At 40.4% G+C, this 26,926-nt stretch overlaps 2 protein-coding genes across 4 annotated transcripts in view; one reads left to right on the forward strand and one right to left on the reverse strand.

Annotated features, from left to right (window-relative positions):
• Positions 1-250: 250 nt before the first annotated feature.
• RBM12B (RNA binding motif protein 12B) lies at positions 251-6,637 on the reverse strand. The gene is made up of 3 exons (XM_075085397.1): positions 6,436-6,637; positions 3,568-3,613; positions 251-2,846 (listed from the first exon to the last, which is right to left on the reverse strand). Exon 3 carries the CDS (start codon positions 2,816-2,818, stop codon positions 719-721), a length of 2,100 nt encoding a protein of 699 aa, XP_074941498.1. The 5' UTR covers positions 2,819-2,846; positions 3,568-3,613; positions 6,436-6,637; the 3' UTR covers positions 251-718.
• Positions 6,638-7,728: 1,091 nt separating this feature from the next.
• The window catches only part of TMEM67 (transmembrane protein 67), a 36,035-nt gene continuing 16,837 nt past the window's right edge, over positions 7,729-26,926 (forward strand). Inside the window, exons 1-12 of one of the 3 annotated variants that reach the window (XM_075085390.1) lie at positions 7,729-7,942; positions 12,125-12,213; positions 14,083-14,176; positions 15,637-15,736; positions 16,182-16,251; positions 16,359-16,433; positions 17,679-17,741; positions 20,098-20,252; positions 20,372-20,480; positions 22,088-22,174; positions 24,208-24,273; positions 26,470-26,626. In XM_075085390.1, coding sequence (XP_074941491.1) covers positions 7,744-7,942; positions 12,125-12,213; positions 14,083-14,176; positions 15,637-15,736; positions 16,182-16,251; positions 16,359-16,433; positions 17,679-17,741; positions 20,098-20,252; positions 20,372-20,480; positions 22,088-22,174; positions 24,208-24,273; positions 26,470-26,626 — 1,264 coding nt within the window. In that variant the 5' untranslated portion in view covers positions 7,729-7,743. Of the gene's footprint in view, positions 7,943-12,124; positions 12,214-14,082; positions 14,177-15,219; positions 15,275-15,636; positions 15,737-16,181; positions 16,252-16,358; positions 16,434-17,678; positions 17,742-20,097; positions 20,253-20,371; positions 20,481-22,087; positions 22,175-24,207; positions 24,274-26,469; positions 26,627-26,926 lie in introns of those variants that run through there. The other 2 variants (XM_075085391.1, XM_075085392.1) reach the window with 2 other exon arrangements.

The following is a 26,926-nucleotide window of genomic DNA, read 5'->3' on the forward strand; positions in this document are numbered from 1 at the left end:
CACTCTTTCAGAGGAAGCAGCCAGCATCATTCTCACCAAGACCCATTTATGCTGAGCATAATAGATGAGATTATTAACTACATAAGTTTTAAATGTAAGACACACATTTAATGGCAATTTCTTTTTTTATTTTAAAAAAAGTTGCAAAGCCAGCTAATGTGAACAGGAAGCTCTTTTTTCAACAGGAATGCCTCCAACCACATGAAACCAAACAAAACCTGAACAGTTTACGCACACAAAAAAAAAGTAATTTTTAAATTTTATTATGCTAACGACAGTAAGAAGCGTTATCTACTAATGCAGTAGTACTGAAGTTCTTCTATTTGAACCGTTTGTGTGGTCAGTCAACCAGCACTTACATTTTTATTACTTGAAGCAAAGTCATGAGACATGGAACTAAAGCAAACTTTAAAAAAAAAAAAAAAACACAAAAGAAAACCCCAAAGCATTATAACTCCATGCCTTTATACCTTGATGTAAGACATTCAATGTCCTCCAGAATTTCTGGGCTCTTCTCTGCCACAAGAAGTAGGCACAATACAGTTCTCATATCTTAACCATACAGATATTTCAGCCAAGAGCTAAACAACTGAACTAGGAATTATTTACAACCGTTGATGAAAACAGTTTCTTCTGCATCTTCCAGTAACTAAAAAAGTGGAAATAACTGTCAAATCTGAAATCTAGAATGTTTTATTCTAGAGCATCTTTTCCTCCTTTACAGCAAGCTCAACTTAACTTTTCGTGGACCAATTGGCCTATCATTCAGTTCATTAATAGCAGCCATAGCTTCCTCATAGTTTGTCATAGCAACGATGGCATCACCCGAAGGTAATCCTTGTTCATTATACTGTACAGAAACTGACTCTGGTATGACTCTATAACCATAGAAAAAATCCAGAATCTCATTAGGAGTAGCTTTAAAAGGTAAATTTTTCAATCGAATAGGAACAACACGTTCAGAACCACCACTGAAATTTGGATCCGGCATAAATCTTCCTTCAGGAAAATTTCCCATTTTATTATTCCCAAACTCCATTCTGCCAAAAGGTTCACCGTCACCACCAAAATCCATGAGGGGTGGTGGACCTCTAAAATCTTTAGGAGGGCACATGAAGTCCTCAGGGGGATGCCTAAATTCAGAAGGATGCCTAAAGTTCCCAGGGGGACCAAAGGAATGCATGGGTGGCCCTTGGGGTGGCCCAGATGGTGAACCAACCGGACGGGAAAGCTCACCTCTGTCATACGGATGTGAATGACTCTGCATCTCATTTGGTGCAGACAATGGTACAGTTACACCAAACTTTTGCATCTGCTCTTCAGATATAAGTCTTATTAATACCTCCGTCCCCAAGAATCTTCGGCGATTTAAGTTTTCTGCTTTCATGGCTTGTTCTTCAGATTTAAACTTCACTAACGCTTCTCCCAGCCCAACTCCTTTGTCATCATAGAGCAAGTAAATATCATCTTCATCAACATCAAATCTCGCAAAAAACTTTTGCACTTCAATTTTTGACACATCAAATGGAAAATTCCTTACATAAACACACATCTTGGGGCCGGAATGACCTTCCCGATAACTTTTCTCTGGTACGGCCTGTCCAGGATGATCTCTGTCCTGTGATCTTTTCCTCTCACAAGAATCAATTATTTTCAACATTGACTTTCTCGAAATTGGAAAAATGTAAACGGGACGATTGAGAAGAACCTTTCTATGACATTCCAATGCAGCCTGATAATCTCTCTCACTCCTTAACATCACAAAGGCATCTCTAGTCCTCCTCTGATGCTTATCCGTTAGAAGCTTGATTTGTTTGCTGCATATATCCAGATCAGCGAAAAAAGCTCTCAAATCTCTCTTCTCCAGATTAGTAGATAGATTTCTTAAGTGTATGTAATATTCCTGGCTGGGAGGTGAACGAGAGCGTGTTCTTTGTCTCCTTGGTGATCTTGAATGAGAATGCTTCCTTGAATGCATGTAGCCTGAACCTCTTGGAGAACGGTCTTCGCACAAAAAGTGATCAATTTCATTTGGCATGTCTACCCTCCCGCCATATTCAATCCACCGTTCCTCTGTAGATGGGCTTATTTCTATAAACCTCTGACCCATATATTGTCTATGACGCTTCAGTCCTTCTAAGGCATCACCAGGCGTAGCAAATCTTACCAAGCAATCACCATTGTTCAAACCATTGCGATGCTTTATCAGAATCACCCCATCCACACGTATCCCAGAAAGGAAAGCACGTACTTCCTCTTCTGTTGCAGAGTAAGGTATGCCACGTAGAAATAAGTAAAGATCGTCTGGGTTAAAGGGATGAGAATCCTTTCTAGACTGGTAGTTTGATTTAGGCATACCTATATCACCGCGTCTTGTGCCATTGGTATGGAAACCAGCCTCCGGATGATTTGGCGGACCATAACCAGGTTTATTTATTCCTTTTGGAAATGGCGTGACTAGATGTGGAATGTCTCCAACACCTGATGCACCAGAACCGTTAGCACCTGTTCTTCTAGAGCCAGACATAGTTTCTCGTCCCCCACGGTCAAATCGTTTCCGGCTCATTTCTATGGTATTCTGCATTTCTGCCTTGCTGCTGAGAAAGAGCTCTATGCGCGAGTCCTTGATAAACCCTCCTGAACAGCTCATGGCACGCCGTGCATCTTCATCTGTTGCAAATATAATAAAAGCCTCCCCAATCTCTCCTCCAATAATATGCACACCTCCATCAGGAATATTCAATCCCAAGAAGAAACGACGAATATCTGCAGGACCCGCAACAACAGGAAGCCCCTGTAAACGGATGACTACAGCCATGCTGAGCTCAACCCACAGCAAAAATCACCTGCAGACAAAAAGGTACACATGATAGCACGTCTTTAGTACTGAGCTGTTACAGTATCTTAACACTTAAGCTAGAGCCTTTTTAATGAACGTCCTAGTCTCAATCAAGAGAGAAGGTATCAAAAAACCCGCAAGTTCACAAGAACAAGAGTAAAACAAGACTCACTGAAAGTTGATTAGTCAGAACAGTTAGCTACTCCACCAGCACGTGTGCACAAGTCTATCAATATTCCCTATCCTAAGGGCAACAAAATCCACCTAAGTCACTCCTCACCATCCACAATACCTAAAGAACACCTAGTGTCTTTCACGGCATAGTTACTGTATGCCAGAGATTTCTGCCCAGTCCTAAGGAACAAAAAAAAATCCTGTTTAATTTCGAACAGGACACTTGTGATGGTAACACAGAAAATACTAGATGATAAAAGGAGAAAGGAAAAAGGATAACTACGTCACTGGAAAATGACGTAATTCACCAACAGTGATGTCTTTACTGCTTTGACAAGTTGCTCTACCCACTGATCAGTTCTGTTCAATAACATTATGTTTTCTCAGTGTTCAAAAATGTTGTCTTTTTCATGTAGTCAGAGTATTAACTGCAGCAGCCACACGCACTCAGGAGAGCATATCCTAGTTCGCAGCCACAAGTCTGTGGGAAAAAAAGGCCGTGTACGATCTTGTGACAATACTCAGTGAGAAGTGTTAAGCTTTTGGCAGCTTACCTGTTTCTGCTTTGAAGACCTGATAAATTCTGTAAAATCAACTTAACTGTGGAAAGAAAATGAAACATAATTAATGGCTGATATCTGTACTTCGCTTTACATACTCTGCTACACTGCTGCAGCTCATCCTTAGCAGTGGCTAATATTAAAGCCAAGCACGTAATGAACCCACAATTTGGGATGCTACGAAGAACTCCTTCCACGTTCCAAGATGCTATGCACTGCATCTTTTTGTTTCCATTTTAGAAGCAAAAGAAATTGAAAATTTAAGTTGACTTCTGCAAATGATGAAAACGTGATGAGGTTACTTGGTCATCAGTTGTGCCACACTGAACTGTTGAAATGAAACAGATTTACTGTCAATTGAGGGGAAAACTCTCAATTCAATTCTTTCGAGTCCTTGAAAGAGGCGTAGGTCCATCTCAAGATTACCGTATGTGTCCATTCTTCTGAAATCCACCTGCTTTCAAAGGTCACAAGACTATGCTACTCACCAGTCCAGCACTGCACTCAGTGTAAACAGTGAAAACAATCAAATGAGAGAGCAAAAATATCCAGCAAGGAGAAACTTCAATTTACAAAGCAAACTTCAGTACTGATTTTCCCTATCTGCCCTTCAAATGTAAGAATCACTGTCATACACTGACTTGACCATGCCCTGATTTTCAACATTATCTAACAACAACACATTACACGGTACTCTCAGAACAAACACAAGCTTCTGTAGCAAATTACTACATCCCTTTAAAAAAACCAAGGCCCCAACACTCCAATGGCAAGTGTTTGAGAACATCCCTTGTACAAACCCCTGGCTCAACAACAAAGGTAAAGCACTAGATCCTGGTGCCACGTTATCCACTGATCACAGTAACTGTTGCTCCACCTGAGCTTAGCTAAACAAGAGCAAAGCCCAAATTCTCTAACGGATTCTACGATTCTTCTACATCAGCACTTTGTAAACAAAACAAACAAAAACCAACTGCCTATTTCATAACCGCACTGAAGATCATCTGCTCTCTATTTTTGTGGTGCACTGATCCCAGCCTGCATCCAAAGCCTAGACAGCTGATCATTCTTTCACTCCTCATCCCCACCAGCAGGATGGGGAACAAAATAGGAACAACAAAGCCAAGACGACTTGTGGGTCAAGATAAAGACAGTTTAATCGGTGAAGGAAAGAGAAAAAAGTTAATCAAATTAAATCACTCACCACCTCCCACAGGCTGACTGATGCCTATCCTGCCTCCGGACAACCACCACCTTGGAAGCCAGTAAAAAAAAAAAAACCTCAAAAAAACAAAACAAAACAAAAAACACACAACAAAAAAAACACCCTGAAAGTATCAAACAAAAACCTTCTTCCTCTGCCTCAGGTTTTGTTGCTGCGCATGATGTTACATGGCATGGAATATCCCTCTGGTCAGTTGGGGTCAGCTGTCCCAGCTGTGCCCCCTCCCAGCTTCTCACCTACTCCCAGCATACTTACTGGGGTGGCAGAGTAGGGGACAAAGAGCAAGCCTTGACACTCTGCAAGCGCTGTTCAGCCATAGCCAGAACACTGATGTGTTGTAAATGCTCTTTTAGCCACAAATCCAGAACACAGAACCATACGGGCTGCTGTGAAGAACGTTAACTCCATCCCAGCCAGACCCAGTACACTTTTTAATGCATCTTCTCAACAGAGGTGATGGCAATGCCAAAAAGCAAGGAGAATTCAAGGGCAGAATTTCCTTATAGGACCTTCGTGTCTTGAAAAATCAAATCCGCTGCCCTGCTACTTCGTGATGTATTTAATCTGTAGTATTTCTGAATTTCACAACTCTGCATCCTTATCTCAATTTTAAACAGCATTCAGAACAGATCTCCTCAGTATTTCTTCGGTGATAAACGGCAAGTTCTCCATGAAGTACCATAGATACAACATACAACTTTCAGTGGTGAAAACTAGACACAGCGATTCCGGATCATAATGTGATATTTAAGAAGTCCACAAACAGAAATGCAAGTTCGAAACATGCTTTTACTGACAATCGAGCATTGGCAGAAAGGGTAGACAAGCCATCCAACAATTTAAAGTGAATGACCAAAAAGAGTTCCTTTGGGATGAAAGTGCCACACAAAACTAAGGGAAATTCATTAACTGAGCAAGGACTTCAGAGAACGAGGATTAGGATAACAAAGATATTGACAACTTCATGCCACCAACTTAAAAGCACAGAAGTGTGCACACTACTTTAAGAAATTTTATATTTGAACTGAGTTTTCACTAGAAAACAGTACTATATTTCCACAGCCTCAGCAAATTCCAAGTACCATTAAAATGTCACTAACAAAAAACCCAACTCGCCAACATTGTAGGAAACTAAGCCTGCACTAGACTAGTATTTTTACCGCAACGTTGAGAGATTACATAGTCTGCATGCAGCCAGCACACAAGCCAGAAAGAACAGCCACAGAAATGCCCCAAATATAAAACCGGACCAACATGAGAATAACTGGTGGATCAGAAAACTATTTCTTATTCTAAACCCCAGATCCCAGCGGTGGGACGGGGAAAGACGGGTGAAAAGAGCGGGGCGAGGGGGAGAGGCCGCCCCGCGCCAAAGGTGCTCCGGCCCCCGCGGAGCAGGCCGGCCTCCCCGCGGTCCCGGGAGAGGGGTAGCGGGAGAAGGGGGGAGAGGGCCGGCAGGAGGCGACGGACAGGGGCGGGCGGCCGGGCATGAGGCGGCCACGGCCCAGGGGACCGCCGCGCCACCGTCCCGCGAGGGCCAAGCTGCCGAGAGCCGGCTGCCGCCGCCAACCCCGCACCCTGGGTTCCAGATGACGCCCCAGGAAGCTGGGGGCTCCCCCCTCACGCCATCCACCCACCGGACACGCCGCCAGGAGGGGCTCGGCGCCGAGCCCCGCGCCCGCTGATCCCGGCGCAGCACCACCAAGATGGCGTCCTCCGTCCTTCCCCCCCCCCCAACGCTTCGGGGAGAGGCTCGACTGCGCCTGCGCGACCCCCTCCCCTTCGCCCCTGCGTCTGAACCCGCACGAGTCCTTCCGGCCCGGTCGTCCCTCCGCAGCCGGCCGCCCAGCGCACGCATGCTCCGAATGCGCGGGGCCCCGGAAGGCGGGGCGAAAAAGGTGGCGGTCGAAACCCTCCTGTTCTGCGCATGCGTATGCACCTCCTTGAGCCGCTTTACTATAAATAAGCATACGCGCCACTTTGGCGCGTAGAAGGGGTGGTTGGGGCGAGTGTGTGTCTGACTACTCGGTGCCCGCCGCCCCACGGCGGGGTTTGGTGCCGTCTGTTGTGTCCGTTAGGTTCAGTGCTTGTGCTGAACTGAGGTGGAGGTGCAGAGCGGAAAGCGAGTTGGTAGAGCCCGGTGCTGGCCTGAGCCTGTGTGTCCCTCAAGCGCTGGGGCAGGGAGTTGTAACCCCTGTCTCTCTTCTGGCGGCTACAGAGAGCTAACTTGACTCGGAGTTGGCTCAAGCCTGGGTTTTGGGAGGAAGAGCAGGGAGGGGTGGAGGAGGAAAGGTGTAATGCGGTGTGCAGGGAAGGGGGAGGCAGTAACTTTATCCAAGCATGTACCCCACCTGCCCTTCCCTGGTTTTTATATATATATTCCCCTGTATTTCTAAGCTTATTCTGTACTTATCTGCTCCATTTTTACTGGACAAAAGTCTGTATTGTTTAGGGTAGATTCACCTAGTAACTCAGCCTTTAAAAACTTGTTGAACCCACTAGAAGAATTCCAATGAGGAATAAAGCTTTTGGTGTGATAAGCATCTAGGCTTCCAAGCAACGTTAGTAAAGAGAACCATGGTAGTTAATTAGCACACCGGAAAGGGGCCGTGAAGAACAATTAAAACTCAGGACGTGAAGCGCCCTGCGAAGTTTTTGGTAACGTTTGAGGGAACATGAACAAGAGCGCCCTGGCAGGTGAAAAAGCAAAACAGGGTAACTGGCTGTGCATCTATCTGTTCCTCTAGGTGTTTTTTGTATTTGCCCTGTTACCGGTTTCCTCTCCAGGTGCAATAACACACTAAAAATGTCCTTTCAATCTTTATATCTTTCAAATGTTTCATATGAACACCAATTCGGCGGATTTACCCCGCCGCCCCGCACCACGAACGCTTCGCCTCCTGGGGCGGGCCCTTCTCGCTCGCCGTACCAGGGCCGATTGGCCAATGGGGGCGGGCCGCGGGAGGCCGCGGGTAGCCATGGCGACGCTTCTGCCGCTGCTGGCCATGGCGGCGGCGATGCCGCCCACCCGCGGCTTCTCCCTCCCGCTGCAGCGACCCGACGGCTGTGGCGGCACCCGGTACTTCGACATCTCCCGCCTGGCCTGCGGGCCCTGCGGCGCCCACCAGCGACAGAGCGCCGGCGGTGAGCGGGGGGTGAGGCAGGGCGGCCCGGGGCTGGCGGGGCTGAGGCGGCACCCCCGCCTCGCCGAAATCCGCCCCCCGCCATTGGGGGTGCAAAAAAATCCGGGCTCAGGTTTTGGCGGTAAAAGAACTGTCCTCAGGGGTGATATCCCGGAGAAAATGGAGTTTTCCACTAAGCGATAATAATAAGCCTGGCAAAACAGGATTTGGCGGCCAGAGAAGGGAGCCGAGAAATAGGGAAGCGTTTTTTTTACAACTGTAAAGCAGGTCTCCTGGAGGAGAGCTGAGAGACTGATCAAAGCAAACATCCCGCCTCACAAGACGCTCAGAACTGGGTGATAAAGTGTATAGTCAAAGAGAACTATAATTAGATGTTGATAAGAACTAAAAATAAGTCTCTTTTAGGTGAACTATTATAATAGTTCATTATGAGCTATTATATTAATCTTATAATACTAAAAATCGTGCCCACAGGCCAGAAAACCCCCTACTCAAATAAGCCCCTTACTCTCTGAGTATATGTGGAAAATTTAAAGGGAGCTGTACCTTTAAGTTGAAATGAGAAAGAAATTAACCAATTATTAGCTGGGGTGTGTGGATATCAGCTGTGACTGACACATGTAACTATATAAATACCTTGTAGTTTCTTGGTGAGGGGTTCTAGCTTTGTGGAGATACCACCTAGCACCCATCTTTGCACAAAAATGAATTTAATGAAATACCTTCACTCTGTGTGTAGTTTGTCGTTTTGCACACTGGGTGAACAAATGCACTTTTTGGGATAATGGGTACGCCTGAAACAGCTGCAAAAGGTGCCAGGATCTTTCAAGGACATAAGTGGCCACAGCATAACTTCGATACTTGTGTTCAGAGAGAGATCCCAGAGAAATGCCTGTACATCTTTTTTTTTATAATCGTTCTTCTCTCGGGTATTCGTATGGTTACAGGTATTCACATTTTCATCAGTAAATTCTGTAGGGCCCTGAATTTCTCGAACACTTCCGTAACTTGCTGAAACTCCTGGTCAGAACTTGAATGTCTGAGATGTTAAGTATCTGAGATCATCAAGCTGTGCACATACTAATCTAAGTCTTACATGGGAACCTGGAGCATACACAACGTGCCTTGACAGTACTAAATCAAAAATACAGATGGTAATTCACTTTCTTTAGGAGATAAGATTGTATGATAGTGTCCATCCTTTATAAAGACACAGCCCAAGAGAAGAGGGAGTTCAGTGTTGTGTGTACAGAAACAAATGTGAGACTAAAACGCAACAGCATCTCTTCAGAACTGGTGCCTCAGTCAGATGCAGTGATATGGATGGCTCTGTTCACAACTGCTGCATAAAAGCTGGTCACCTCCTCCTCCTCCAACATCACAGTATCTTAAAAGAGTAACCCCATAGTTTATTTGCAGAAAAATGCACTGTAATAGTTTTCAGACCACCTGATAATGTGGGCATCCAGATCTGTAACTCTTTTTTAGGCTTGAATCTTCCTCTAAATCAAGGGCTTCAGGGAGAGAGAAATTCCAGGGAGAGGTCGAGGACTTAATTTTTTCCACAGCATCTGACTGTGGCAGTGTAGGTATCTGCCACTCAAGTCTGCTGTTTGCATCTTGTCTGAATTCCGCTTGGGATTGCACAGGTCTGCCCATGCACTCCATGGCTAGTTCATCACTGTGGATTCTGCTCTCAAGCAACACATGTAAAAATTTAGGTATCTTCACAGGGAATGTAACTACTCAAGCCTCTTCATTGGTTTAATCCTATGGGGCTTTTTCTTCTTTACAGTTAAGTATGAATGGTTGATTGTTTCAACTAATGTTGTTTCTGTAAATCTGGCCTCATGAGGATTTACTTTAAGGTTATAAAAGTTTTTACAGAAGTTTACATGATTTTTACATGCACAGTTCAATAAGCTTAAATAATAAATGCAGTTTATTAGTACATAGGATCAATTTTTGTTTGTCATATGTGTTTAAAAATACAGAGAGAGGTCTATGGTAGTGAGACTGAAAATGTTTCTGAAAAACACATTGTTGAGCACTAGCAGATGTGCACTATGATGTGCCATGAAAGTAGTGTTTACTTTAATTTTATACTAAACATACAGAATATGTTCTGTTATTCACAGAAAACACTAAGTATGTTCTGTTATTCACTGAAAACAATTCAATATAAAGCTTGATCCCCATGCACAATTTTAAAAGCTTTGAGTTTAAAGTAGCTTTACAAACTGCAGTTACATTTTGAAAAACCTTTGCATATAAACAAGTTTTGTTTCTAGGACTGGCTTCCTATTCAAAGGATGAAAACTGTATACAAACATACAACACTGGTGTTGTAGAGAGGATGGGATAAGAATGGCAGTGTGGCAAGATTTAGAGGGAGAGATTATCTCTGTTAGTAGACCAACTGATATAGTCTAAAAAACCCCACCAAAACAGAAGCTCTGGGTTACTGTTCCCTCCGGGTATATCAGTCAGCCTAGTAACACGTTCCTAAAACATCTTTGTACAAACTGTAACATGAACATGTTTAAAAAGCAAGGTGATCTTCATGCACATCTCACTCAGATGTTTTATTTGTCTGTGTAGTAATCTATATTCATAGAATCATAGAATCGTTAAGGTTGGAAAAGACCCTTAAAATCATCGAGTCCAACCACTAACCTGTCACTGCCAAGTCCACCACTAAACCATATCCTCCAGCACCACGTCTACCCTTCTTTTGAATACCTCCAGGGATGGAGACTCAACCACCTCCCTGGACAGCCTGTTCCAATGCCTGACAACCCTTTCAGTGAAGAAGTTTTTCCTAATATCCAACCTAACTTCCCCTGGCACAGCTTGAAGCCACTTCCTCTCGTCCTGTTGCTTGTTACTTGGGAGAAGAGACCAAGCCCCGCCTCGCTACAACCTCCTTTCAGGTAGTTGTAGAGAGCGATAAGGTCTCCCCTCAGCCTCCTCTTCTCCAGGCTAAACAGCCCCAGCTCCCCCAGCTGCTCCTCATAAGACTTGTTCTCTAGGCCCTTCACCAACTTCGTTGCCCTTCTTTGGACACACTCCAGCACCTCGGTGTCCTTCTTGTAGTGAGGGGCCCAAAACTGAACACAGTACTCGAGGTGGGGCCTCACCAGTGCCAAGTACAGGGGCACGATCACCTCCCTGCTCCTGCTGGCCACACTATTCCTGATACAAGCCAGGATGCTGTTGGCCTTCTTGGCCACCTGGGCACACTGCTGGCTCATGTTCAGCTGGCTGTCAGCCAACACCCCCAGGTCCTTTTCTTCCAGGCAGCTCTCCAGCCACTCCTCCCCAAGCCTGTAGCGTTGCATGGGGTTTTTTTGACCAAAGTGTAGGACCCAGCACTTGGCCTTGTTGAATCTCATACCGTTGGCTCTGGCCCAACAATCCAGCCTGTCCAGGTCCCTCTGTAAGGCCTTCCTGCCCTCCAGCAGATCGACACTTCCACCCAGCTTGGTGTCATCTGCAAACTTACTGAGGGTGCACTCAATCCCTTCATCCAGATCATCAATGAAGATATTGAACAGGACTGGCCCCAAAACTGAGCCCTGGGGAACACCACTCGTGACTCGCCGCCAAACAGGTTTGATTCCATTCACCAGCACTCTCTGGGCTTGGCCATCCAGCCAGTTTTTAACGCAGCGCATGGTGCACTTGTCCAAGCCACAAGCAGCCAGCTTCTCCAGGAGAATGCTGTGGGAGACAGTGTCAAAGGCCTTACTAAAGTCCAAGTAGACAATGTCCACATCCTTCCCCTCATCCACTCAGCGGGTCACCTTATCATAGAAGGAGACGAGGTTAGTGAGGCAGGACCTCCCTCTCATAAACCCATGCTGGCTGAGCCCGATCCCCTGGGTGTCCCGCATGTGCTGTGTAATGGCATTCAAGATGATCTGCTCCATGACCTTCCCAGCACTGAGGTCAGGCTGACAGGCCTGTAGTTCCCTGGATCCTCCTTCTGACCCTTCTTGTAGAGGGACATCACATTCGCTAGTTTCCAGTCGTCTGGGACCTCCCCGGTTGACCAGGACTGCTGATAAATGATGGTATATTGATCTCTTGAGTACAATAGTAGTTGTTCTTAGTATTCTGTGGAAAAAAAGAATCAGTTTTATGTAGACTAAAAGCACATTTGTTTGGTTGGTTTTTTCAGGTAGCTCATGTGAATGTCAGCCTGGATACAGGATGGTTTCCAGTAATGGTGGGTCCTCTGTTATTTGTGAAAAATGCCCAGAGAATATGGTAAGTATTGAACTTTGCCATAATAATAACGCTTTTGTAAATTTTAAATTTCCTCCTGACTGCATGTTATTAGTCTTTGCTTGGGAATTTTTAAGACCATGCTTACAGGTAGTAATTTCTTTCTCCTTAGAAGTGTTTATTACTGGTATTTTGCAGGCATTTTTTTCATTATAAATTTGACCCAACAGACAAAGTAAGAGTATTTTAAATGTTTACGTTCCTTCCACTGCTTTTCTTTTCTGCTTCGTGTTATGTTATCCTTGGCCAGAGACCACCGTTTTGTAGAATACCAAACATGTTTTTCAGCTCAGAGGTATCTTATTTGATTATTGATATAAATCCTATTATTGTAATACTTAGGCTGTATCTTCATAGTCCCTGATATTTTGTCTTTTTACTTCAAAATGAGCTGCTGCTATTATGTTAATTATATATATCTTTGTAGTTTGGTCAGTTCTTTCTACCTTTCTTGACAAATTAAGGTATAATTTGGGGTCATATTCACAGCACTGAGCCAGAGGCACCAGATTTAACCAGCTTTTTCCTACTATAGTAGATAGAGAAATAATTTCTCCACAGCAAAAACAGCTTTTCCAGGAGAGAGCCTTCCTGAATGCTCCTTTCTCTCCCATAACTGTAGCAGAACTCTCAAGAGACCAGCTTAGTTGCATAAATAAGGTGCTTAATGGCTAATAGGTAATGTGAGGAATTTCCATATTCTTTCCATTTTCTTGCTGCGTTAGACAGAGACACTGACAAATATCCATTGGTGTTTTGACTATTCTGCTGTTTCTTCCTCTTTCCTGTAACGGTGGTACTCATCTTTGATCCTACGGCAAGGTTTCTGCAAAGATAAAATGATGATAGTAGAGAAGGGAATAGCATCTGTATCACCTGAGGATGAGCAGTTATCTTCTTTTTCCTCATTGGTTTTGATTAGTGGTGTAGCTACTTCATGGTATAACATAAGTGTGGGTGCGAACTGTTCGGGTAAGTGTAAAATCCCATGCAGTTATATAAGCTGCTTGACTTAAGACTTCTCCATTTCCATTACTTCTCTGTATTTATATGCACATATGTCTATTTATACAGTTATGTTTATTGATTTTTTTTCATTGTAGAACCTCTGTATCTTTTTTTAAACCCTCCACTTTTAATCAACCCTTATCTTCACTAAAGGGTGCTAGCTAATGGGTTCAGAAAAAGTTAAGAACGCTTTTTTTAGTCTATGTCTGCATAGGAATACAAATAGTGAGCTACGAAGATGATCAGGGGGCTGGAGCATCTCTCTTGTGAGGAAAAGATGAGAGACCTGGGTTTGTTCAGCCTGGAGAAGAGAAGACTGAGGGGGGATCTTGTCAATACTTATAAATATCTAAAGGGTAGGTGTCAGGACGGTGGGACTGGGCTCTTTTCAGTGGTGCCCAATGACAGGACAAGGGGCAACGGGCACAAGCTGGAACACAGGAATTTCCACCTCAATATGAGGAAAATCTTCTTTGCTGTGCGGGTGCCAGAGCAGTGGCACAGGCTGCCCAGGGAGGTTGTGGAGTCTCCTTCCCTGGAGACATTCAAAACCCGTCCGGACGCATTCCTGTGCCCCCTGCTCTGGGTGTGCCTGCTCCAGCAGGGGGGTTGGACGAGATGATCTCCAGAGGTCCCTTCCAACCCCTACCATTCTGTGATTCTGTGAATTACTTTTGCCAGAAGGTTTAGCCTTTTTTCTCTTTAAAAGCTTCATGAATGTTATCGATTATGTTGTATCTGAACACATTTTCTGGTAAATAACATCTGGATCAGCCATTCTTTACAGATATTTGATGATGTCTATATTTTTGAAAATTATAATAGTTTTGTATTTTATTTTAGAGTGGAGTTACTCAAGATGGGTGGAATTGTATTACTTGCCCTAAAGGCCTAACTTCAGAAGGAAAATGTAAATGCCTCAATAATGAAATATTAGGTGAGAAATATATGCAAGTTATGAGAGATTAGTGCTTATCTTAGACGTTTGAGTTTATTAAGGTATGCTCTTCTGTTAAATAAGAAAGGAGATTTAACATATGTTTACATATCTATTGTAAAAATTGAACATTCCTCTTGATCTTAAACCTCACTCCTGAAAGACAGCAGATAAATCTGTACCGTTGTTCATTGCAATAAATGCTGTTATGCAAACATTCAAAAAATGAATACTGGTGATTGGCACTGGGTGGAGGCATTACAATTTGGATAAAAACAATGTCAATATAAGCTAAGAAAAAACATTTAAATGTTTTGAAGGATATAATGTGTAGGTACTTCTCAGTACAAGAATTATACATATATGAGTAGGTGGAGCAGAATAGCCTGAGCAAGCCAAACAAACTACTATGCATTGGTATCAGTGTATTTCATGCCTCCCTGAGACACATGCCTATATCTGTGATTTCCTGCGAGGTGCTTCCCTATATCTCTGCCTCTTGATGCTCTCTAATAGTTGCAGATTAATTTCAGTAGACACAGTAAATTGATTTTAACTTTAGTGTGTGTTAACTATATTTTTGCTTATCTTGCATAGCAAAAAACTAAGAGCAAGGTATAAATTTCATCAAGGCTGTAAACCAAAAAAGCTCTTGGGAGCTCTAGTTTTCCTTATTTTCAAAGACACAGGATGTAAAAGACTTTCTGTGTGCCTATAATTCTTTTAGTAAGTATTACTAATGTCCACTTTGGTTACGTTTCTAACAGAGTATACTGGAGAATCATTGTTTTCCAGGTCATTAATTTGAAAGGAATCTGTTAAAGAGTGAATACCAAATCATTTCCCTTAAACTTTATGAGAGTAATAAAATACATTCCGAGCCTTTATGGTAAAATATTGAGGGCAAAGCTGATTCTGTAATTTAACATGCAGAAAGAACACTAGTATTATAATTCTTTTGATTCTCTTTGTAGCTCTTCTTTTTTTTATATAATTAGACTTGAAATATCTTGCCAAATGATTTCATTCCTGGAAGATGTGGTTTTGAAACTTTGAATTTGTGACAATTGCATGAATCATGTGAGATGAAAATGAAAGGTATTTTTTCCAGTAATTTATAAGCTTGATATTTCGAGTTTTCACTTTCCAGTGAAGTCTCGGTTTTAAATTTTATTCTGAATAAATAAAAGGGGAACAGCAAAAGTGGATATGAAATATTGCATTTCTCATTAAAACTAGACTGCATGTGCATAGCTATAAGCAATGCATGTATACATATATGAACATGCATTTATAGTGGATGTTATTTGCAAGTTATGCTCTTAATTTTTTGTTTAAATAAAATCTTTGTGTTTATTTTAGATCTGCATAGACACTTTATTTTTTCAGACTTTTATTAACCTGCATGGCATACTGTGCATCATACAATTTTATCACAGTTATTTTTCTTTTCCACTTAGTGGAAAGAAGTATTGATGGTATTTTGCTTAATGAAGCACTGTGCATGCATTGTAATGGAAGTGAGCCATCTTTCTCTGCTTCAGATGCATCAGGAAATAGGTGAGTATTCTTCTCCTTTTGTGATGATAAATTTGAATGTGTCATGTTCTGTTTAAATTGAATATTCTGGAGGAACAGTCTGTATCTTTGGGATGACAGTTTTAAAAGCAGTGAATTGGAAACCCTCAAACCCATATCATACTGCGTATGTTTTGTGTTCACTGAAGTCCTTACGTGACCAGTGGCTTGGTTTGATCGCTTGTTTTGCTTTAGTGTGACTACAAGCAGGCTTTGGATTGGAAGCAGAAACAATTCTTATTTTGGTAGTTAACTGTTTCAGTTCTTTTCTACTTCTCTGACAGTAGAAACAATTACGTAATATCTTTCGGATTTCAGTTCGAACTAGTGAAGATGCTGACAGTGACTGTGTAATCAGCTTTCACTAAGTACTAAATCTCATACGTAACTACATTTTAAGTGCATTCTTCATGTTTGTGACCCATAGGTGTGGAAGATGTGAACAAACATTCATCAATGTAAGCAAGTCTTGTGACTGCAGCAGCCCAAACGTTTTAGTAAGTAGAAGAATGCTTATTGTATTGAAGCTCAGAAGAAGAAAAGTTATGTTGACAAATGTCTAAATTTCCAGTTTTTTATTTCTGGGTTGTTGGTTTTCTTTCAGACTGGGGGATTGTGTTTCAGTGCTAGTGACAGCTTACCCCCAAAGGGAGTTGCAACTGTTCGTTTTGCACAGCTGGTAAGTGTATTTATTCTAAAACATTTTCAAGCTATCTCATTATTTACTTTCAGTAAGTCTTTTAAATTCCAGTCCTGAAAAACAAAGGTGGTGGTTTGTTGTCTGATCACAGTGATTGCAAGATAGTTTGCATCAAAATAGAGTATAGACATGTAGACAAGGCAAGCATTGTTCCAGAGTAATAGGTTTAAGAAAATTCATGCGCTCTTGGAAACTGAAAAAGGGAAGTAATTTACATGAATTTAGTGTCAAAACAAGTAGTATGTGGTCTATTGTATTAATTGTATGCATTTAAAACCCACACATACATAACAAAAACATGCTGAAGAGTCCATGAGAGCCTCTGGGCTTTTTTAATTTTTTTTTTAACTATGCAAAATCGGTGTTCATATAAAATATTTGAAAGAAGATATAAAGATTGAAGTGACATTTTTAGTTGTCAGATGGTTAGAGCTGATAGAAGAAAATGGACACCTATACAATCCGAGATTGTGTATGAAAATGTTGAATTCCTTGAATTAGTTAATGATTGAAAATATGTTCTATTGAGAAGAATTAAAGTGTTTTCATTCTTTTAGCTAATGAACTTGTATTGAAATATTGTGAAATCTGCTTGAAGCTAGGACCATTTTCCGTGTAGTTCTAAATTCAGGAAATGCTACGTGGTCAATAAATGTGGTTTGTTCTCAAATGAATTAAAGTTTAAGGCCACTGCTTGAAAGAAATCAAAAAGCAGGCTTCAGTTTTCCTGACAGCAAATATTGGTCTTGCTTTCTGAAGTCTTCTAGATAATATTTTATCAAAAACATGTCTTTTCAGATGCTTACAGTATGTATGAAAGCTGTATTTAGGTCAAATATGAGTAGTTACAAAAAGCAGGTTGTGAAATAATTAATTTGGCAGATTTGGTCCTTAGCTAAATTTAATACCTGATCGACACTTTACCCTTGAAATCATTATTACTTCTCTTGTGCAGTAAAGAAAACTCATTTGTCACAGACTCTATACTCAAAAGTTAAATATTCCTGCTCTTGTTCTGTATATTTTGTCTAATTTAGTGAAGCAAAACAAATTATTGCATTGTGGTTGTGTTTTTAACTGAGCTGGTTTGATTTAGACATTTACAAAGACATAAAGTTCTTAGAAAAAAATAAGTAGCATCTTTCAGCTGACATAGTTCTCCAGATTTGTTATGTTATGGATAAATTGTTCTGAACAGACAGTGACGCAATTCCTTATTTACAGGGTATAACACTGACATCAGCATGGTTTCAGAAAAACCTGCAGTCATCAGCCTCTGCCTGTTGGGTGAGTTTCATTAATGTTTGCAGTTTGCTTTTTTAATACAGAAGCGATACTCTGTATAAAAGCATGGCACTTCAGTTTTTGGAAGTTAGCTTGCTTATTTGTAAAGAATCTTATTTTGAGATGACAGTAGATAAGAAAGAAACATATATAAAGAATGTTTAGAAGGGATATTGAGCGCTAGGCAATGTCAGTGCAAGTGTCCAGGGTTGGAATCTTCACAAGTGGAATGGTGGTAAACAAAAAATCCTGCACTACTCAGTGGGTATGTGAACTGTTACTGAGTATACCCCGTAAAGGATCACTCAGAAAATTAACTTCTTACGTATTTAGTATTGATTGGCAGCTGGTCTTTACCTCTTATTTGGCTTTCAGTTAATCATTTTGTTTTGTGATGGAGTGGGATAACCACAGAACCATCCTTTTTAGCTTTGCTTTGATTTATGTATGCAGACATTATTTGCCATTATATTGGTTTGAGTGGCAGTAACCATGGGTGGAAGAGTGGCTGCAGCAACAGAATCATGCACACTTGTGAAGAGGATGTGCCTCTGCTTCCTTTTTACCAACTCTGTTATCACACATCCTCATTTCCCTTCCGTATTCCTCTTCTCAAAATCAGATTTCAACTTCTCGGGCCTTACCTTTTCTCCCAATCTGTCACGACCTGACCTGCGGGTGTAAAAAGATCACAACAGTGGATTTGCAGAATTCCATAATACAGAAGCACACAGAGTCTTTATTTCCTACATTTCTTTATTACAGATTACTACGAATTAGTGGTAGTAAAGTGAGTATACTTATGATTAATAAAGGAAGTATATATATATTACAATGGTAGAAGCAAGCATATATTTCAATATTGCAAGTTACTACAAAGTTATCACTAGTAAAGCAGCAAATACACTTAGGGTCACCTGTACTGTGCCTATGTATATATATTATTCAAAATAGTACCAGTACAGTGCTTACCAAAATGCTCCCACAAGTGGAACCTCAAAATCGACAGCAGACAAAGTCTCACTTCAAAGATGCGCTGTGTCACAGAGTCTGGAGCCAGCCAGGTGTCCCCAGTGATGGTCCGATAACTTGCCTAGGAGAGCTCGTGGGAAAGTTTGTGCAGGGGGAGGTCTCCGTGTATGTGTGGGAGAGAGACAGACAGACAGGGACAGATTCTCTCTCCATTTTGGGTGAAAAATAAGTCATTTTTATATCACAGAGACTTAAGGGGGCAGAGGACAGCACCTGGAGAAGAAAATAGGTGATAATGTTTTATATTCTCTCAGACCAGTTTTTGTTTTTCTAGGCTGATCTAATGCACTTTCAGCTAGAATAGCCAATAGCAGCTGCTGATTCTACTTTCTTAGAATGTTTTCCCTCTCTTCTGGACTATTTTTTATCCTTCCAGACAATAAGTTGCTGTTACTGCTGCTTGGTTTTGTGCTTATTGATGGTACCTCAGGATGTCTTCAGGTTTAGGTACCCAGCTGCACTTCTCAAGGATGTTTCTGCTTCCAGGCTTAGCTTCCAGGCTGGCAGGCATTCTCTCTGTCAGTATTTCAGCAGACTTCTGTTCAGTATTTTCCCAGATCACCTTTGTGTCTCCTCCCATCACCATCTCATACACACAGGTCTGAGATGTATTATCCTACTTATCCCATTCTTTTTTACAAACTGAGACTATCCTCGTCACTTACATACATTTATCCTGTTTGTCTACCTCAGCCTGCTCATCTCATCAGAGGTGCTGCCTGAGCAAAACATGCAACTGCTGATCTGGCCCACACAAAAGCAATAGATGTTGGCAAGTTAAGACTAGTGCAGTGATCACTGCAAACAGAGGCCAGGCATCACTTCTGCCTATCACATGGCAGTGGTTTGTTTACCAAAATTGAACAATGAAATAAATACAACATAGTTTATAAACAGCAGAATAGAAGAAGTGCTAAAACTGGAAAGAAGATATTTACGATACATGCAAGTGTAGTTGTCAGTCTTAGTCTTTGATGGAGTCGTCTTTGTCATACAGCCTAAGTGATGTTAAACATTTTGATTCTTACTTCATTTTTCTAAATACAGATTTTGACATTTCTGTCACATCATACCATCTAGCTGATGCAACTAAAATAAACTGAAAAAGTGAGAGCATTGATTTCATGCTGCCATCTGCAGACCTATAAAAATATGGAACCTGAAAAGCTGGAAGGAATTATTAGGTGTTGACAAAACAAAATCACTTTCAAGTAAAAAATGAGGTGTTAGGAGTGGCTTATTAAATATGACATTAATTTTATGACTGCCTCACCAAAACGAAGGCTAAATAAATACTTTTCTGTGTTCTTGTGTTTCACCACTGCAGTTGTACTCCAATCTAACAGCATGTCAAGCTCTTGGAAATATGTGTGTAATGAATATGAACTCACTGAGTTCTTCAAGTACTGATGCCTGTGGTTTATTTCACTATATTTATGTCAATACAGCAAGGCTAGGCATTGTTCATTCAATAGCCTTCTGGTAAGTTGCCTTTTCCATAACTTTGGTCGTTAATAGTGTTTTATAGAAATTATTATTCTGAATGTTTTTTGATGCAAAACATTATGTTTCTTTAGAGAAAACACTGTAATTGTTTTCAGGAGGCATAATCTTCCATGGCTATATTACGGTGATCAACCAGGATTAGCATCCCAAGTGCTTGAGGCAAATCATTTCCCTACAATCTTCAGTTTTAAAGGAACGGATAAGGTAGGTGTTGGGTAGTAGACATGGGAAAACAGACATTTGGTAGAGGACATAATCACAAAGAGGTTTAGATTCATTGCAGACGTGGCTCCACTAAAGATAATTTTTAGGCAGTTGGTGTAACGAAACTCAGTGTGAGATCTAATGGAAGAGAAAGGTGATATTTATGTAGAAAACCTCTGGGGAAGTTGACTTTACTGACTTACACTCACTTGCTCACATGTTTATTTTGCTCATGCTCTCATACCCACATGCTCATAAGGCCAAGATGTGCTTGCCGGAGTGGTCTGACCAGGATCAACTGTGTGTGACACAAGAAAGGAGGGATGCCAGCTATTAAGTTTTCCTTATGTCCCCAAGGTTCTTCTGAATTTGCAGTGATGAACTAGTAATTGGACAAATCTTTTATACCCCTTAGGAGTTAATAGTTATTTTGGCATTGTCCTTTCTTCAGAGTCTTGTTTCTTTCAGTCTCCATAAATCTGGAGCAAAGTTGGTCTTTGTCTTTTTCCCTTGTTTGAAATATATACATCTTTTGTCAGTTTTCCTGATAAGCTAATTGGAAAATGAGGGGATGTGATGTACTGTAACTTTGCTGCTATTCTGGTGCCAAGGTACATGATCTTTTGCTGATAAGTTTTCTGAGCCATGGTTTTATCAGAACCCATTTCTCAGCTTTATTGCTGGGAACAGTGTTCTTCATTATTGCTATGTAGTGTTTAACCCTTTCCTTCTGTTCCTTCTGGTGCTTACACACGTATTTCTATCCATATTTCATTTATACCAACCTTAATATCTCTGTTAAAAACCTCTACAAAGTGAGTTGTTTCAGCAATGTATTCAGTCTATTACTCCAGCCTCTTCCTGTTCCTACAGTGAATTAGGAAAAAAAAAAAAAAAGAGGTGAGGAGAAACAGCCATTTCAATGTTAACAAAGTCAGATATCCATCACTGGGAGGGACGGACTCCTTAAGTAGCTTGGTAACTGCCATAGTTCTAAGAAGGAATCAAACAGTAAAGCATTTTATTTTACAGGTTCATTGTGAAATTAGAATAACTGGAATAGTTCATGCAGGTTAAGCTAATCACAGAAAGTAAGTAGTGCTAGTGATAACCTGTTTGTTGGTTATACTGCCAAATTTATCTTAAGTTTTCTTATTGACTCAGAAATAAAATAATAAGGTTTTTTCAGCCATATTCTAAAACATGTGTTTTAAATTAAACCAGGTTGCAGTGCAGCTTCTTTGTTTTAACAACTAAAATACTCGTTCTTCTTCCTAACACTGAAAGTCCTAGAAGGCCTCAAGATCCCAGCCTTGGGATCTCCCAGTAGAAATCTGCGTAGATTTCTGATTAATTTAGGACATGCCTACCTGTACAGAAGTTGCTTTGGAACTTTTTCCACACCGCCAGTGGAGCTGTAGAATTTTAAAGTCTTTTTTTTTTTTTAAATAAACTACCAAAACCTAGATTAAAAACATAAAATCAGAGGGAAAAAATGAAGCATTATGCTAGAAGTTTTAGGGAAGCATCAATGAATGAGACAGCAGTCCCTAAAAAGTATATGTCCACTTTATGGCAGTTTTATTATTTATCTTTTTCATCATCAGGATGTAAAGCTTCAATTTATTGCAGCCTCATTTGATGCAGCAGGAAACTTTCTTCAGTGGCAAAATTTGGAAGGAGGCATCTTACAGGTATGTTTGTTTTTAATTATCTTTGTTGATACTATAAAGTTCTGATTACCTTTAACCAAATTAAGATAGAAACTAAGAGGGTGGTTACTACAGTAGTGACAGTTCATAAAGTAACCATAGAGCTAGATTAGAGAAAATAGCCCAAAATTCTTGCCCATGATGATCTCTACAAAATCAGAAGTATAAATTCAGCTACGTTTCCCTCATCCACTGGACCAATGTAAACTTGGAATATTGGAAACCTCTGAAAAACAGCACTAGTCATTTAGAACCAGCTATCTCTTTCTTCCATTCAGCATACAGTTACCCACATCCGTAATTATTAGCCCTCTTTTTCTTGGTGACAAAAGCATATTCTTTAGCTCTCAGTCCACGTACACTTATAGAAAGTTCTGGGAGTATGTCCCTATTGGGTGTTGTCACCTGTTTTCACACATAATGGGGATGCCAAGCAAATCAGTGATTATGTCACTATCAAGAGCGGTAAGAAAACTGATCTACCACCCAATTTTCTTTCAGTTCTCTTGGGTTTTTTTGTTTGTTTTGTTTTGTGGTGTGTTTTTTTTTTTTGTTTTGGTTTTTTTTCTTTTGGTTTTAATATGAAGTATACACTTTGGCTAGCATCTGCTTGGCTTTTTCATAACAGAAAGCTAAAAACACTTGCTGGGACACTTTACATAAAATTGGAGAACACTGGCTAGAGGATTCACAGAACCCTTGGACATTCTACTGTCAGATTTCAGTGGCACATGCACATTCTTCTTCAGCAGTGCCCTGTTGTATAGGGTGTGAAAAACACAAGGAAGAAGCAAGTGGAAAATGCAAGAGGAATTAGCAGAACAGCAGAAATTGGCAGCTGTGAAACGTAATACAGAGTAGAATTTGTTTAGGAGTCCAGTGGTGACCTAGGTATCCTCAGCAATTCCTTAGACTGGCAACAATAGCAAAAACAATTGGGAATTGTCTGTCCCCTTTTCTAGGCTTTTCACGTCACTCTTAGAGCACATCACTTCAAATGCTGTAATATCTACAGAAGAGAAGCTGACATTCAGGACTTAGATAGTGACTCTGTTTCTTTTGGTATTGTCTCAGGATGAATTGTCTTCCATCTGCCTCTCAAATTTTAAGGAAAACTAGTGCCTGAGAAAACAGGTTACTAAGCCAATTACTGTGCATAGAAAATGAGATATTCTGACAAATTTTAAGGTTTATTGAGACACATTGATTTCCTAAATGCAGAAATAGTATTTTGATAGCTTTTAGTAGTGATCAAAAATCAATGGGAAAGGAATAACTTTTCCATTCAAAGCCTCTTTTAATATAATAGATTGTGCAATGATAAGATATCACAGTGCTAAAGCAACCTCAATGCATAACTGTAGCAATTCCCAGAATTTCAGCTGCAGACTAATAGAACTGTGTTTTGTGTAAATTTAGGCTTGATTTTAATTTTGGGAAAATGGCTATGCCTTCCACTACGTGCCATGCTCATTTAGTTAGAATTCGGCTTATTTTTCTGGGTTCTGCTTAGAATGACTGGTTCTTTGCAGAAAATATAAAAGTTACATTGAAAAAGGAAAAAAAAATCTGTTACTTGCCAGGATAACTTTGATCCTCTAAGAATGCTAGCTTAAGAGAAAGGGAGCAATATGAATGTGGAGTTCTGTTCTCATGGGATTCTTGGATTTAGCAGAAGCCACTAATAAAGCTTGCAGGCAGCACAATGTGTTGAACACTCAGTCCCCAGAAAGATTAGTCTTGCCTGGTTGGATGCTGCTGTCCACAGATATCAACTTCAGTGATGGAACTGAAAAATACTATACAAGTGTGAATAAGCTAAAACAGCATTTTAAGGACACCAATATTAGTACAATGAATAATCATGTTTACTCTTCAAAATCCATCCCTCTCTTAGAAAACAGGACAAAATATCTTCTGTGAGAACTGTGAATACCTAAACTGCCTCGGGTACCTGTGAATATTTCATGTGAGAAAATTATACCTTCGAATTAACCTAATTATGTTTTGTTCAGCTTTGTCCTGATACCCAAATTAAATTGAATGCAGCTTATACATTTGGAACAACTTACCAACAAAGTGTAAGTAAGAGATAAAATACTATTCTGAATTTTGAATTAAGTTGCTTTGTACAACATCAGTAATTCCATGCATATTGAAGGACCTCTGGAGTTTAGCCCTAAGCTGCAACATGGACTTCTTTCCTGTGAAAATGTTGCTTGTTTTCCTTTCTTTATTATTGAGTGAAATAAATATATACTTTTAAAATTATTTAACTGTACATCACAAAACTTGTTTACTATGTAGGATAATCAAAGTAAATTTAACTGGCATTTGTGTTAATGACTGCTGACTTTATCAGTGGAAGAACACAATGCCTGAATTCTGGCAGGCATATACTTTGCGTTGTAACTTATCATTTTCCTGCCTCCATCTTTGGCCAGGTTTCATATGGACAGAAGGCATAGGCAATCACGCCCTGCGTGTATGCTGTCCCCATTAACTCTTTAATGTATTCCCTGATTTCAGTGAATTCAATAAAGAGACTGAAGGCAAGTTTTAATCAAATGGATGACTCAACACAGGAAAGAGATTCTTTAGCTGTCTTAGCTATAGGAAAAACTATTGGGGTACTCACACCTTACTAAACACCAGGAAAGGGAGAGGGTATAGAGCACTTGAGTTTGCATATATTTAGATGCTATATTCTGTCAGCCACAGACACAGTTCTGCCAGCAATAAAGCTTCATTAATTTTTGTCACTTACATGTTAAATGGGGAGGTGGTAGTCTCTTTGGTATGGGGGTGGAGAAATAACATCTTTATTTTTATAAAACTCCATATGTGTGTGCAGCATCTAACACCTATATATCCATTAATATTATTTATTAACTCGCTGACATTCAAAACCATTCCCCACATTATGTGTTGCAGCATAAACATATATAAGCTCTGGCTGCTATTTGGGTGGTGTGAAAGTCTTGTAGGTTAATAGCTGTCAAAACTTTAGTCCTTCAAAACTAAAGTGTTTACCAAATAATTTTGACAAAGCCTTGTTAAATATTTTTACTCTTCCATATTGTTTAATGTTGTTTAATCCATATTTCAGAAGAATGGACACATATTTCCTATTTAGGATAATTGTACTGGTCAAGTATGGTTATTCTTTTTTTTGTACTTTTTAAAATCTTACATATTTGATATATTGGGTCTGTAGAACCTGTTGTTAAGTATTAACACTAGGTTTAAATACAAATACCAATAAATATTAACTTACTGAGTATTTTTTTAATGTAATTATTTTCACGGATTGTATGCATCACTTTTTTTTTCCTACAGCTTTGGAGAAAACTTGGTGGACATGTTATATGAGCATTTAAAGATTGCATGGTTGTTCACATATGCAAAAAACCTACCTACTTTCACATTTAATTTCTTGACGCAATCACAGAATGGTTGAGGTAGGCAGGGTCTTCCAGAGGTCATCTCGTGCAATCCCCTACTCAAGCAGGACCACCTAGAGCAGGCTGCCCAGAACCTTGTCCAGACAGCTTTTCAATATCTCCAAGGAGCAAGACTCCACAACCTCTCTGGGCAACCTGTGCCAGTTCTTGGTCACCCTCACAGCGGAAAAAGTGTTTCCTGATTCTCAGAGGGAACCTCCTATTTCAGTTTGTGCCCATTGCCTCTGGTCCTGTCACTGGGCACCACTGAAAAGAGCCTGGCTCTGTCTTGTACACCCTCCTTTCAGATATTTGTATACATTGATAAGATCCCCACTGGGCCTTCTCTTCTCCAGGCAAAACAGTCCTAGCTCGCTCAGCCTTTCCTCATAGGAGAGATGCTCTAGTCCATCATCTTAGTGGCCTGTGCTGGACTATATCAAGTGCCTCCATTTCTCTCCTGTACTGGTGAGCCCAGAGCTAGGCACAGGCACAGTACTCTACAACTTCAGCATTTATGTTTCTTGACTTTAGTGTTTATGCTGTTCTAAATTTTATGTCTGTGAAATTTGCTGGGATATTTTTTCCTAATCTGTTGAAAAAATGTTAGCAGAGCTTCATTCTCCACGTTAGTCATTCTAGTCAATTGCAGTCATTTCCAAGAGGTTTGTATAAAATCATTTGTACTTTGTAATTGCTTGCAAATAGCTGGTATGCCTTGTCTTTTGCAAAGAAATGGGACATATTCCATAATCAGTTTGTAGGGGGAGAATCCACAACTTGATAAAATCATTAAATGGCTAAAGTGATTTTTTAAACAATTTTTTCTTGCAGTGCAAAATTTCAGTTTCCAAGATTTTGTTGGATTTTGCTAATCCAATCTTTTATGACCTATTCCTTGAATATAATGGTGACAATGGACAACAATATCTTTGGGCCGTGCCAGTTTTAAACTTGAATCTTCAATACAGTGAAATGTTTGTTAATCAAGGTAAGAACTGCCATAGTAACATTTATGTGAATTTAAATAATCTGAATAACTTCAAATAGAAAAAAAAAATGTATTAATTACTGTTACTGAGTTTGTTTTAAAGATACAACAACCCACCCTAACTTGTTTCTGTTCTAAGAATTTAATATTTTGTGGGCAAGACAGTGTTAAATGCAAACTTTGGTTGCATACAATAGCCCAATCAATAAGAGGCACAAATGAAGTAATCTAATTTCATTATGTGTTCGTTTAAGTTAAAGATAAATAATTTTGCATCCTGAATGCAGTTATATGTGTCAT

This window comes from Phalacrocorax aristotelis, chromosome 2 (assembly GCF_949628215.1).
Source record: "Phalacrocorax aristotelis chromosome 2, bGulAri2.1, whole genome shotgun sequence".
Classification (NCBI taxonomy): Eukaryota; Metazoa; Chordata; class Aves; order Suliformes; family Phalacrocoracidae; genus Phalacrocorax; species Phalacrocorax aristotelis.

What these genes read in the sequence shown, in the direction of transcription:
- RBM12B (XM_075085397.1), bottom strand. Translation starts at nt 2,818, where the DNA reads ATGGCTGTAGTCATCCGTTTACAGGGGCTTCCTGTTGTTGCGGGTCCT.